At 49.8% G+C, this 13504-nt stretch overlaps 1 protein-coding gene across 24 annotated transcripts in view; it reads right to left on the reverse strand.

Moving 5' to 3' along the window:
* TNIP1 (TNFAIP3 interacting protein 1) overlaps window positions 1–13504 on the reverse strand; it is a 51390-nt gene that overhangs the window by 1841 nt on the left and 36045 nt on the right. For 23 of the 24 annotated variants that reach the window (XM_081495894.1, XM_081495891.1, XM_081495882.1 and 20 more), the window contains 8 exons: window positions 10969–11058; window positions 9235–9300; window positions 8942–9073; window positions 6508–6636; window positions 3994–4122; window positions 2213–2338; window positions 1610–1675; window positions 768–959 (listed from right to left, as the gene is read on the reverse strand). In XM_081495894.1, coding sequence (XP_081352020.1) covers window positions 768–959; window positions 1610–1675; window positions 2213–2338; window positions 3994–4122; window positions 6508–6636; window positions 8942–9073; window positions 9235–9300; window positions 10969–11058 — 930 coding nt within the window. The remainder of the gene's footprint in view (window positions 1–767; window positions 960–1609; window positions 1676–2212; window positions 2339–3993; window positions 4123–6507; window positions 6637–8941; window positions 9074–9234; window positions 9301–10968; window positions 11059–13504) is intronic. The other variant, XM_081495898.1, reaches the window with a different exon arrangement.

Here is a 13504-nt window from a genome sequence, read left to right on the forward strand (position 1 = left end):
CAGCTACTGTGAGAGAACGGTACTAAGTTCATATTAATCAACTGTAACTGAATCCTTACAACAACCCAGGTTACCAACCCCATTTTACAGGTTGGCAAACTGAGGCTCAAAGGGGTGAAGTAACTTGTCGAAGGTCATCCAGCTTGGCAAGTAGTCAAGCTTTGATTTGAATCCAAGGCTCTATAGTCCCACAGTACACTCCACGGTTTAAAGATGCATGTAAGGAATGGGCTTGAGGGGAGAAGCGGATGGGATGGGGGGGCAGCTGGCACTAACCAGGTTGAGGGGGGGATGCCTGAGGGGCTGTGGCAGGGGCACTGAAGAGAATGAGAAAGGGGTCAGAAACTCAAGACAGAATGATAGGGAGAAAAAAAGCAAAAAATTAAAAAAAAAAAAAAGGAAGAAAAGAGAAAAGGTAAAGAAACTGAGAAGGAAAAGAGAAGAAAAAGCAAAGGGAGAGAATGCATGGTGAAGACCTTGTATCTAGTGGCATATGGAGGTCATGAAAAAGGTCAAACTCCTGGCCTGGCTGGCAGGAGAAAGCCCTCCTGCCGGCCCTGCTCCCTTAGCTGGCCTTTTCTGTCCCATACCAGGGCCCTTGAGCAACCCTGAGCTGGAAGGTCCTGCCCCAGGGATGGCAGGCTGCACACCACAGTCTGTTCCCAAGGGGCCAAGGATGCAGCTTCTGACCCTCTCACTTGACCTCGCCCTTAGCATGTGTCTGGCTGGCCTGTGTGTGTGTCCTGGAGGGAGGGGCACGGACTCACCAGACGGAAGAGGCGTGAGTTGGCAAGTGGGGGCGGGTGCTCCACGGCCGTGGGGGGTGGGGGGTAGCGGATCTGGGACCAGTCCTCAAAGCCGGGGTGCGGCCCAATGGGGGGCATGGGCGGGAAGGCGTAGGGGCAGGCCCCACAGAGGTGCTCCGGGTGGGGCTCCAGGTGGTAGCGGTCTGCTGAGGTCTGCAAGAAAGGTGGCATCTGGCTCTGGTCTGTGACAGACTGCATGGGCCACTCAGTGACATTCATCCCATCTCCCATTCTCCACTTAGCGTCTCGGTTCTCTGAAGACTGGCACGTGGCCATGGAAGGCTGCACATGGGCCCTGAATATCAACTATGATGACAGCTGGTATGCCCTGAGCACTTGTTCTTTACCATGTATTGTTCTAAATGCTCTAGTTGCATTTTTTGTTTTGTTTGTAAAGCACTTAGCACCACACCTTAAATTAAGGGACAGAGGACCTGACATGTAGTTGAGCTCATAATTCATTGTCATTTGCTGGGTGTGTGTGTGCTCAGTCACTCAACTGTGTCTGACTTTTTGTGATTCCATGGACTGTGGCCCTCCAGGCTCCTGTGTCCACAGAATTTTCCAGGCAAGAATACTGGATCAGGTTGCCATTTCTTTCTCCAAGGGATCTCCCAACCCAGGGATCAAACCCAAGTCTCTTGTGTCTCCTGCATTGGCAGACGGATTCTTCCCCACTGTGCCACCTGGGGCCTCATTAGTTAGCTGGACACCTGAGCAACCAATGCCTCCCCCGTCAGACTGCGGCTCCCTGAAGGAGGTAAAATGCAGTAAGTACTGCCTCCTCCCTCAAGCCTCCTCACCTTTGCTTTCCTCTTCTGCTGTCTCAGGGCATCTTTCGCCTTTTCCTCATCTTTGAAGGCTTTTAGCTGAGAGAAAGAGGGAGGGAGAGAAGTCTGTCAGCAGAAGCGCTTCCTGGCCAGGCCTGGATCCAGGGCCTAAGCACCCCCAGGGTGGACTGGCCAACGCACGAAGCCGCCACTCTGGGCTGTCCTGCCTGGCCCAGCGGCGGGAAGGGGCCCTAGGGGGCAAAGCGCAGCCCAGGCTGGGGACTGCGGGTAAGGTCTGCTCACCATGGGCAGTCTGAACACAGGTCAGGATGGCTGCATGAGCCTCACTGCCGCTGTGCTTCGGCATTCATACCTTTTAGCTTCAGTGTGAGAAAGAGTGGATGGCTCAGAGCTAATTGCTACTTCTGCTATTTAAAGGCGTCAAAACTGATTGTGGAAAATCAGGGCTACTTGTGGAGAAGGGAAAGGACTTTCTGAGGGCCATAGAAATGTGTCAGCAGAGCTGGAAGGAGAATTGGTGAGTGTCCTGCCAGCCAGTGTCACCAGGGCCCTTCAACCCATGCCCCTCCCCATGGCCACAGCCAGCTGCCCCCTCCTGGGTCCTGCTCTTCTCACCTGGGCATGGGACAGGGTGACCTGGGCTTGCAGTTTCTCCACCTGCTTCTTCAGCTCTTCCTTCTCCTCATTCATGCGCTCCCGGTCGCTACGCTCCCTCTGGAAGTCCTCCTCAAAGATCTTCACCTAAAGGGGAGGTGGCGGAGAAGGCAATGGCAACCCACTCCAGTACTCTTGCCTGGAAAATCCCATGGATGGAGGAGCCTAGTAGGCTGCAGTCTATGGGGTCGCTAGGGGTCGGACACGACTGAGCGGCTTCACTTTCACTTTTCACTTTCATGCATTGGAGAAGGAAATGGCAACCCACTCCAGTATTCTTGCCTGGAGAATCCCAGGGACGGGGGAGCCCGGTGGGCTGCCGTCTATGGGGTCACACAGAGTCGGACACGACTGAAGCGACTTAGCAGCAGCAGCAAAGGAGAGGTGGAGGGGAAGAGAGAAGGGGGTGAGGGAGGAGGGACAGTTCTGAGTTGGGGCTCAGACCTGCTCAGACCCAGAATCCTGGGCCTCTGATAGGAGTCAGACATCAGAGGTGGTTTTACCCTGTCTTGAAAATGCCTATGGGGAGAGGAATAGGTGTACCTCTGGCCCCAACCCCAACTACAAACAGAGTAGTTCTGGGTCACTTGATCTTATATTTTGGGCTTCAACCTAGGGCTTTATTTGATAAAAGGATCCATGGCTAAAAAACACAAAACTGGTCAACAGCCATCAAAACCAGTCCCATCCTTCCATTCTGCCAAGACCCACAGAGAGGTGGAGGCCACAGAAACAGTCTGAGTAGAGGACTGGAGTTCAGGTCTCCTGGCACCAAGAGCAGGGGGCCTGCAAAACTCTCCCGAGGCTCTGGTGTGGGGGCTGGCACCCTGGCAGGGAAGGGGCGGGCGGGGCCCTGTCTCTGCAGTTTCACATCCTCACTGCAGATCAATGAGAAGCTGACCAGGCTTGGGACGATTTAGAAGGATCCGAAGCATGGCAGCAAATAGCACAGAAGCACGTGCGAGAACCAAAGCCTTTTCAACTTTCTTCACTCCTCTGTGTCCCTCAACGAGGTTTGCATTTTATGCTGCTGTGTTTAAGCACCTTTCTAGTATTTAATTTCCCTTAAATAAAGGGACAGAGGACTCAAGCACAAAGCCGTGATCAGGCAGAAGTATCTAGTTAGAGTTTAACAACACAGTTTTCCCTTTACTGTATTTATTGCTTATAGTTACCTTCTAATTATGACAAATAATAAATGGTTTTCCCATTTACAGGAGAAATCTAAAGTTCCCTTTTAAGTATATTTATTGAGTTTATTTAAACATTTGCTTTCATGACACACACACTAAGGATCTACTGTACAGCACAGGGAACTCTACTCAATACTCCATAATAACCTATATGGGAAAAGAACCTAAAAATGAGTGGATATATATATATGTATATAACTGATACACTTTTCTGTACAACAGAAATTAACAGAACATAGTAAATCAAATATACTCCAATAACAGTTCATCTTTAAAACATAAATTTAAAAAATTCTGCTTTCAAAATATTAGGGAAATAATAGTAGAGCTGGGGCATAGAAATGTTTAAATCATGAGTGGTAGGGGAATGACCTAGATAGGGATACACTGCTGGCAAGGATAAACCTATTCCAGACAGCAGTCCTGGCCAATGGCCAGACGGTGGACTGCAGATTATAGCTTGCATGACTCAAGGTCCATCCTAGGCCCTCAGGGATGCTCCAGCTCCCACTGGGCACCACCTACCTAACCCATTCCCTTCAAACTCACCTGCTGTTTCAGCAATTCGTTCTGCGTGAGCAGCTCCTGTTTCCTTAGCAGGCCTCCAGCTCCTTCTGGGCTCCCAAATGCTGTTGGAGAGGATGGGGAGGCCTGAATGTTCAGTGCTTCCTCCAGGGCCTGGAATCAGGAGGAAAGGAGATGGGCCTGTCAGCAGAAGCCCCGGGAAGTCAGGTCCCATTGAAAGAGTCGGGCCCCACTGAAAGACCGTTTATGATAAGGATAATAATAATAACCACCACTATTTAATAAATGCCATCTTATAGATGAACACTATACACATATCATTTTACTGAATCCTCTCCACAGTCCTATGAAGAAAAATTGTGACCTTCGCTCTCATTTCATGGATGTGAAAACTGAGGTTCAGAGACCCGAAGGGATTTGTCCAAAGTCAGACAGCTAGTAAGTGGCAAAGCAGGTATTCAAAGCTAGTATGTGCTCTTAACCAGCAGCCTAAACTGTGGTCTTTATGTAGAAGGGGGAAACCTCCCTTTCCCTGAGGATAAGTGGCTCAATTCTTAGCACCCAGACCTAGAAAGAACACGAAGTCCTCTGGAGGAAGAAGCTCAATCTCCTGGACCTGCCCAGAGATTCTCCAGCTTCTGTAACCCATTCCCACCAGGCTAACCCCTCCATCCCCAGGTCTTCTGTACTTAGATTAGCCTGGATTTTAATTTTGATGTAATTAATATTTTACCTTTCCAACCCTGAAAATGTGCTGAAACATCACCAAATAACATTTTGAGATTTTCTGTAAAAGCCCTGTTTTAACACCTTCACAGAATACTTTTCCTTGCATAAACGGTGTGCTCACATTCTCTTGAAAGTTATTCATTAACCGGTTTTCTCCTTCAACCCTGTTAACATGTTGCTTGAGAACTTTGGAACACCTCTCAAGACTGGCCATCCTCAATACAGTCTAGACTTCAGTGCCCTGGACAGCAGGGCCTCTGTTGGCCATGTGACAGCACTGCTCACAGTGCCTCCCTGGATCCTGGGGAAAACTTGCCCAACTTGGACTCAGGCCCTTCTTTGTCTCCTTGACTCCCCCCAGAAACAAGAGGAAACTGCAGAACCAAGAGTAAATTCAAGGGACTTTCCTGGTCCAGCAGCTAAGACTCCAAGCTCCCAATGCAGGGGGCCTGAGTTCGATCCCTAGTCAGGAAACTAGATCCCATATGCTGCAACTCAGAGTTCATATGCCACAACTAAAGATCCCGCATGCTGCAATAAGACATGGTGCAGGCAAAGAAAATGAAGTTTATGTACATATATTTAAAGCGTAAATTCAGAATGCTTGCGGGAAGGCTATGACTGCACCTCCCCCTCCGTCTGTCCCATTTTTCTGATGAGCAGACTGAGGTCCAGGGACAGGGAGAGCCTTGCGTTAGTCATCCTTACAAGTTTCCAGCTATACCACAGAAACCTGGAAGGCACTGATCCTGCCTGGGTCATTCTACAACCAGCACCACATATAACATTCTGCCTGATTTAGAGCCCCAAGTCCCCCAGCTTGGGATAGATCATTCTTTTTACTGAGAACAAGTCCCAAGGCCCCACACTTGGCATCATTAATGCTTATCCAACACCAAAAGCAAGCAGAAAGCGTCACCCCAGCAGGGCTGGGACCCAGTGAATACAAACTCACAATAGAGTCTGCTGGGAACAGAAAGAGCAGGCAGACAGTACAGGAGGAAAACCGAGCCTTCGAGAAAGTTTCCTTTCAAAGCCCCTGCATCAGCTCACTCCTTTAATCCCTGCACTGAAAGGTGGGCAGAGCTAGCATGATTCCAGCCAGGGTTCAGATGGCAAAACCGAGGCACAGATAGGTTACAGGGGCTATAACTGGGACTAGAACCATCCCTCAGCCCAGCCCACTGCCCCTCACCTTGGCTCAGAGCAGAGGGGTCCCTTTACCTGGGCTCCCCTAGCCCCAGCCCCACCCCCGCCCCGGGCCACATCTCCTTGGATCCCCCTTCTTGAGGGCAGGAACTCAGGCCACAGCTGATCCACTCCCTTCAGTGAGTTTTTCCTGAACACATGCTTGGTGCCAGGTGCTGGGGGTATGTGCCCTGGTGAAGACACACACCTCCCAACACTGGATGGGAGGATGGGCCGTCACTAATCACAAGAAAATGCCAGAAGGGTTTGAAAGAAGCTGCTGGTGCTTTTTAGCCATAGAACAGGGAGACTCAAGGGAGACTCGGGAAGGCCTTCCTGGGAAGCGGTGTTAGAGCTAAACCTGAACAATGAGTGGGTGGCACTGTGTGAGCAGACAGCACATCCCAGGGCCTGCCCAGCTCATCCAGCCGGGCACTCAGTGTGCGGGGAGCGGGGCAGAGGCAGTAGAAACCCCAGGGCAGCGCCCAGGCCCTCAGCACCCTTATCCTGACCCAGGAGTCACCCCTCCTGAGCTGAGAGTTGGGGGTACCGGCCATGGGGTGGGCTCTGCAGCAGAGCTAAGGGAAGTCCTGCCCAGCCCTGGACCTTGGCCTCACCCACCTTGTTGAGCCGCTGGATCTCCTTTTCCTGGTACTCCCGCTGCCGGGTGAGTGGGCTCAGCTGGTCCTGCAGGTACTTGACCTTCTGGCGCAGCTCCTTGGCCTCTGCTGTCAGGTGCTCCCTGTCAGTCTGCAGGGCACACAGGACTGGTGAGCAGGGAGCCTCTGCAGGAGGCCCAGACCCCATGAACCCCTGCCTCATCCCCAGGTGACCGCACCTCCCCCGCTTGCTCTCACTCCGCAGCCCCACGATGCTCATGCACAAGGCCCTGTGCAAGGCACCTGCGTGAGAGTAGTAATGTCCACATGGCCCTGTCCTCAAGGAAAGGGTGGCTCAGTTGAGTGGAAGGCCCCAGGTTCCAGCACCATCTTCTCCAACAGCGAGGTGAGCCCTCGGGCATTGTCACAGCCTTCTCTGGTCTAAACTCATCTATCTGCCATGGGTAAAGGGTTTGTAACAGGAGTCACAGATGGGTTTCAGGAGGTCCGTGAGCCCCCACACTGAGTGCAAAATTTTGACTGCAATTTATAGAGAAAAGCCACAGTTTCTACCAGGCTCACACAGGGGTCTACTACGATGCACAGAAAGTGATGTCATTGAAAGTCTCCAAAGAACTTTTCAGCTCTTACAGTCTCTAAGTCTAGTGGAGAAAAGACCCTCAAGGAGATAAACACAGCCATGAGGCAGAAAGGGGTCCTCCACAGAGAAACAAAGTCCTGTGAGGTTAAAGAAAGAACACTCCCGCAGAAAAGAAACCAGGGAAGGCTTCAAGGTGGAAGCCATGCTTCCATACGTACTATGGAACAATCCAGGTTCTTTATCCCAGACAGTCACAGCTGGAAAGGCCCTCAGAGAGCATCAAGTCCTAGCCCCTTCATAGGACTATCCAGAGGTGACTTATCCAAGACCACACAGTGAGCTAGAGCTAGACAAGAGTCCAGGTCTCCTAATTCTGGTGCTCTCTGTCCCCTTGCAAGCCAAAGGGAGGGTTTAAAATAGAAGAAGGCAGTATGGTGCAAAGGCCAGGCATACCCACATGAAACTATTTCTGTGTGTTTATGTGTGCTAAGAGGCCTGGAGAGATACACCCAAAGGGAAACAGTGATGACCACGGACCACGGGGGAGGGCCTGGAACTGGGGGATGGGGTGGTAAGGAGAGATGGTCTGGGGAAATGCCCACTGTAACTCTTGTGTGAACATGTCAACATTCTACAAACTAGCTGGTGAGCTGCTTTCAGCCAGAGATGACAGAGAGCAGCCTTGGGTGGATCTTGTGGGAGTTATTACAGGCTCCGTGTAAGAGGCTCTGTGTCTGCACGGCCTCTATGGCCCCACGTCCCTATCCACAGGGCCACGCTTTGTTCTGAAAATTCCACCTTTCCCCCAGCTGACTGGGAAGAGTGTCAGATGCCAGGAACTTAGCCCACCCACTGACGGGAGCCAGGGCTGGGCTGACTGCCCCAGCTGTGACTGTGCTCACGAGAAAAGACTGGCAGTGTCCCCCATAACACACATCCCCACAGACGGGGCGATCACCAGATCAGGCTGACTGCTTGGAGAAGGCCCCTGCTGATGGCAGGGAACTCTGAAATGCAAACCATGTTGGAAATGGCCATTTCTAGATCAGGCAAAAGCAGCCTCTGCCTAGTTCTCAAGAAGGTGAAAACGTGGTGACACAAAATCTCCAGAGAGCCTGGGGGTCAAATGGCTTTTCCTCTTGAAGCTACCCCAGGATCAGGGCCTTGGCTGGTGTCAGTCACACACACGACAGGTCAGATGCTCCTTCTTCAGGGGACCTGTTCCTGCTCCCCCGCCACACGCCCCGAATGAATCTGATCTCCCTTCATGTTCTCTCCCTGTAACTTCTCCTGTGTTGTACTTAACACACGTCTACTCATTTTACTTCTGTAATTAGATGTTCCATGTCTCTTCTCCCAGGGGCGCGGTTGGCCATTCACTGCTGACTCCGTGTACCCAGCGCTGTGCCTGGTGCATCACTGTTGAACAGTGACCGGATGAAGGACTAAAGGAAGCTCTGTCTAATGCTGGAGCCCCTCCCTGACAACAGCCATCACCACTGCGCAGGTTCCACAGCACCCACGCCCATCAAGTGTACTAGAGCTGGCCTGGGGAATCTTTTCACATTTTGTGCTTCCCTGTACAGTTCCGTAGACCATGAGACTTTCAATTAACAAAAAGCTCTCCATATGAAAAAAGAAAAAAATGAAAAACATATCTAATCCAACCTCAATTGTCAGGTGGGAAACTGAGGCAGAAGGCAGGAAAGCGCTTTTGCCTCAGGCCACACAGCCCTTGAGTACCGGAGTCAGAGAGGGAACCGGGTCTCCCAACCCCCACCCCCAGCTCCCAGCTGATGGGGAGGAGAGAGCAGGCCTCCAGAGCTGAGTCTGCGAGAGGCACAGTCACACTTGCCTCCTCCATTTCTATCTTGGACTTGGCCAGGAGCAGCTTGCGGTCAAAGTCGCGCTGCTTCTGCTCCCGCTCAGCCTCCAGGTCAGTCACCTGCTTCTGCAGGTCTGCCAGCTTCTGTCGCAGCTCAGTGACCTGGGTTCAGAGGCAGAGAGAGGGAGCGTGTGAGGGCTGGGACAGACACCCACAGTTCAAGGCTGCGGCGAGGGAAGCAGCATGCATGGCGCTGAGGATGCCCTGAGAGCCCAGCGGAGAAGCAGGGGTGCAGCCTGGAGTTCCCATCACCCTCACAATACCTTCTGCTCGTACTGCTGCTTCATGGACCGGAAATGCTGGTCCCATTGCTTGTTCACTTCCAGCAGCTGCGGAGGAGAGACTGGGGTTAGCAGGAAATAAGCAGAGGAGGACCAAAGAGAGCCAATGCCATCACCACCAGCTTTGCAGGCGCATCGTGCAGCTTGTGTGGGTGGTGGGTCCACACGCTGCCTTGATCCCGTCCTTCTCACAACCTTTCCTCAAAGTGACTCACCTTTATCAACCACCACATTTTACCCTCACCAGGAAAGCAAGACTAATACCAAGACACAGAAACAGTACATAATTCTGGTATAGAATTATGGGACCCACACCCATGCAGAGGGCAATTCGGGACTATGTATTAACTTCAAGTTCTCTTTAACCAAATAATTCCACTCTGAAAGATGTAACCAAAAGAAGCACGTGCACAAGTGTGTAAAAAATATGTGTATTAGTGATCATCTCAACAAGGTTTATACTGCAAAAAGATCAAGGCAAACCTGAGCATCGGAAATAGGTTAAGGAAATGACAGAACTAAACAGAAAATGGAATACTGCACAGCTACTCAGAAAGTTGGGCGCCTGATACATTGCCTCTGTTCTGAAATGATGCTAATTACTTGTCATAATTTTGATATATCAACAAGTCTTCAGTAAAGGAAAACAATCCAACATCGTTAAATTAATAAAACAGTGGAAAGGGCATCCTTTCCAACTTCAAAAACATTAAAATATGATAAAAAATACTCAGAATTAAAGAATCACAGAGTATGCTTTATATATAAATACAATAAATACCCTCAAAGATACAGTTAATTTTAAGAAAAGAAAGGAAAAAATGCAACCTGTAATGTGGTATTTTGATATCATTTTTACAAACATCATACATTAGTAAGTACACAGACTAATGTGCATATTCCTGTACTAAAACTCAGGAATATGCAAAGAACTGTTATCAACTGTGGTCATTTCCAGGAGGTGAGATGCTCCATCTTTTCATAATGAGTATTTTTTTATATTATCTTTGTAATTAAAAAAAAATCTTACAGCAATACAGAAAGAAAACTAAAATGAATATGCACCTAAACAAAAGACCAGTGGAGCCTAACTTTCAAATGTGCTGGAGGACCAGGGAGGGCAGAGAGGCCCAGGAAATGGGACAAGGGCCTGAGCTGTGTGGAGAGGAGCGGCTCAGTCAACAGAGAAGATTAGGCTCCCACCTCTGGTCCAGGAACATCAGGGAAGGAATATGCATGAGACACAAGGCAAGAGCCTCAATTTCTGGAGACTCTTTGCTAATTGGGAGCAGTGCTACAAGCAGGTAGGGGATCTCTCCTTCTGTGACAGACCCTTCCTGAACCAGCTGCGTGGTGACAGCTGAACCCCAGGCTCCCCATTCCTGATGCTGCACTTGCCTCCTATCACAACCTCTCGCCACCATTCAAGGTTCACCATGGGAGCCTTTCTAAACTAACCCCCCCCTCAACAATTATAGGCCATGCCCTGAATGCCATGTCCTCAGAGTGACTCCTATGGGCAGGGGGACTGATCAGGAGACAAGAGCCCAAGGCAAGGCAACATGTCTCATCCTTGGGCAGATGGTTCAGTGGTCACCGTGACAACGCATCACAGAGACCAGTGAGAGCCAGGGGCCAGGAAGAGCCTTTGTCCTGCTGGTCCGGGAAGGGGGGAAGGATCTTCCCTGACCCCCACCAGCCCCTCCAGCCACCTACCTCTGTGCGCTGCTGCTCCAGCATCCTCACCTTCTTCTCAGCCGCACCCAGGGCCCCCACCTCTGGGATTTTACCTGTCGTCACACCAGCCTGGGGAGGAACACAGAGGGGCCTGCAGCAGAGCCTCAAACAGCAATTCTCTCACCCACTCAGTGCTCCTCCAAGGCTACTTACTCACTCCTGAGACCCAGCCCCCTGTCTCTTGCCTCTCTACCCTCTCACCCACACCAGTCCCAGCCATAACTGAGCCTCTTAGGGACGTCCACAGAGACCATCATTCCCCTTCCCTGACCCTCAGTGGCTCCGAGGCCCTTCTTACCCCGGCCCCCTCCCCACGGACACTTCTTTTCCTGTTCAGGCTCTATCCCTATGGCACTGCTAGCTGCCCTCCCCTCCTCCACGCATCAGCCAAAAGTCCTCTGAAGGCAAGAGTTAACTACTTTTAAAAATATTTTATAAAGTGTTTATTTTTTAAATGTTTTATTAAAAGATATACAAATAAAGACATGTGTGCATGTGTGACCAGTACATGTATCTCCTTGCTCTGGCCTCTGAGAGCGCCTAAAGAAGTGTCACTCAGGCAACAATGAGCACAGATCTTGGTTTCTAAATACCATCCTCCAACAAAAAGAAACAGGGCTCCTTGGAGAAGTGGTTAATTTCATGGCTGCGGCAGGGAAAATATAAGGTGAGTATGGAGCAACTTGTGACACTATAGAAAGTAAGGAAGTGTTCAGTCATCATCATCAGAAGAAAGCCATGCCAAATGGGCACAGGAGACAACTTGAAAGAACTTCCTATGACCAAAGCTGGAAGAATTTGAACAAGAAAATAAATCACGACGGTGTTGGGTTATAAGCCAAAGGATAAAATATCCTTGAGTCCATATTAATAGAAAGAAACAGATGAATAAAAAAATAAATGGGGGAGAAGGGACAAGAAGAATTCCAGTTAGTAAGCAGAGAAGGAATGAGGGAAATCCAAAATCACCATTAGAAGGCTGTAGTGATAATCACGGCAGTCAAGATCTGCCAGTGTTTAGTAAAATAAGTATAAAGAGAAACAGCGCAACTTGTCTCAAGTATATCCTTGAAAATAAATATTTATTAATTACAAAAGAAAAATTAGTTCCCTGACAGACAGACCCTTAGCCAAATTATCAAGATTGGGTGTAAATGGACATACTGACATCACGTACCCTTGACGTGTTACAAGATGTCACTCCTGTGGTCTTCTTGTCCAAATTTACAACATCAGTCTAATTATAAGAAAACACCAGAGGAACCCAAACTGACGGACATTCTACAAAATAGCTGAAAGCCTCAAGCTCATGAAAGATAAGAACCACTGGAGCTGTCACAGGCAGAGAAGAGTAAAGAGATGGTACAATTAAATGCAATGTGGGATCCTGGATTTGATCCTGGTACAGAAAAAGGGCATGAATGAGAAACAGGTGAAATCTGAACCAAGTCTGTAGTTTACTTAATAGTATCGTGGCAATGGTCATTTCCTGGTGTTGATCATTGAACCATGGTTACATAAGATGTCAAGGCGATCAGGAGATGGGCACTCTCTGCACTATTCTGCTACTCTTCTGCACATCTACAGTTATACCAAAATAAAAAGTTAAAAAAAATTTTTTTTTAAATATGAAGCATTGAGGTGAAACAGCAGAAGGATGTCATCAATTCAGAAATTGAACACCAAAAAAAAGGAAAGAAAAGAAACTGAACACCAGTTCTACCTCTAAGGCCCTGCATGATGTAGGCCAAGGTCCACACTCTCAGTAAAAGATCAAACAGGACAGGCCCCAACCTCTGACATTCTGTAGGCCTGACAGCATTTGTCCTGGAGTCACTGCCCACATTCTCTCCATTCCCTGCCTTCCCACTCCCTGGCACCACACACACACAGACACAGACACACAGACACACAGACACACACACACACACACAGATTCCCCACAGACATACACAGACACACAGACACACAGACACACACACACACACAGATTCCCCTGTGACTTGGCAGGGTCGGCCGGAATGAACTTGAGGCTCAAGCGCCCCTGCAGGCCAAGGTCTGTAAGTACACCACAGAACCCAGAAGTAAGGGGAGAGGGCTAGGGGAGTCCTCCAGGGATATCACCTCCTTAAAGAAAAGTGAGAGATGGGCCTGCCCTGAGAAGCCTGATGCCTCCTGAAGGGGAGCTCTGCTTAACATTACTGGGGAAGGAGGAAGAGGGGGTGCTCCTGGAGGTGCACCCTTAAGCTCCACAGAGAAGAGTGAGTGAGTGTGAATGAAAGTCGCTCGGTCGTGTCCGACTCTTTGCGACCCCACGGAATGGACTCCAGGCCAGAATACTGTGTGGGTCCCGTTTTGCATGGGATCTTCCCAACCCAGGGATCAAACCCAGGTCTCCAGCATTGCAGGCAGATTCTTTACCAGCTGAGCCACCAGGGAAGCCCCTGTCCACAGAGAAGAGAGACCAGATCTGTCATTTAAAGTGACAGTCAATGTTCAGTTTACCACTTGCCAA

This window comes from Giraffa tippelskirchi, chromosome 6 (assembly GCF_054371585.1).
Source record: "Giraffa tippelskirchi isolate mGirTip1 chromosome 6, T2T-mGirTip1v1.2.pri, whole genome shotgun sequence".
Classification (NCBI taxonomy): domain Eukaryota; kingdom Metazoa; phylum Chordata; class Mammalia; order Artiodactyla; family Giraffidae; genus Giraffa; species Giraffa tippelskirchi.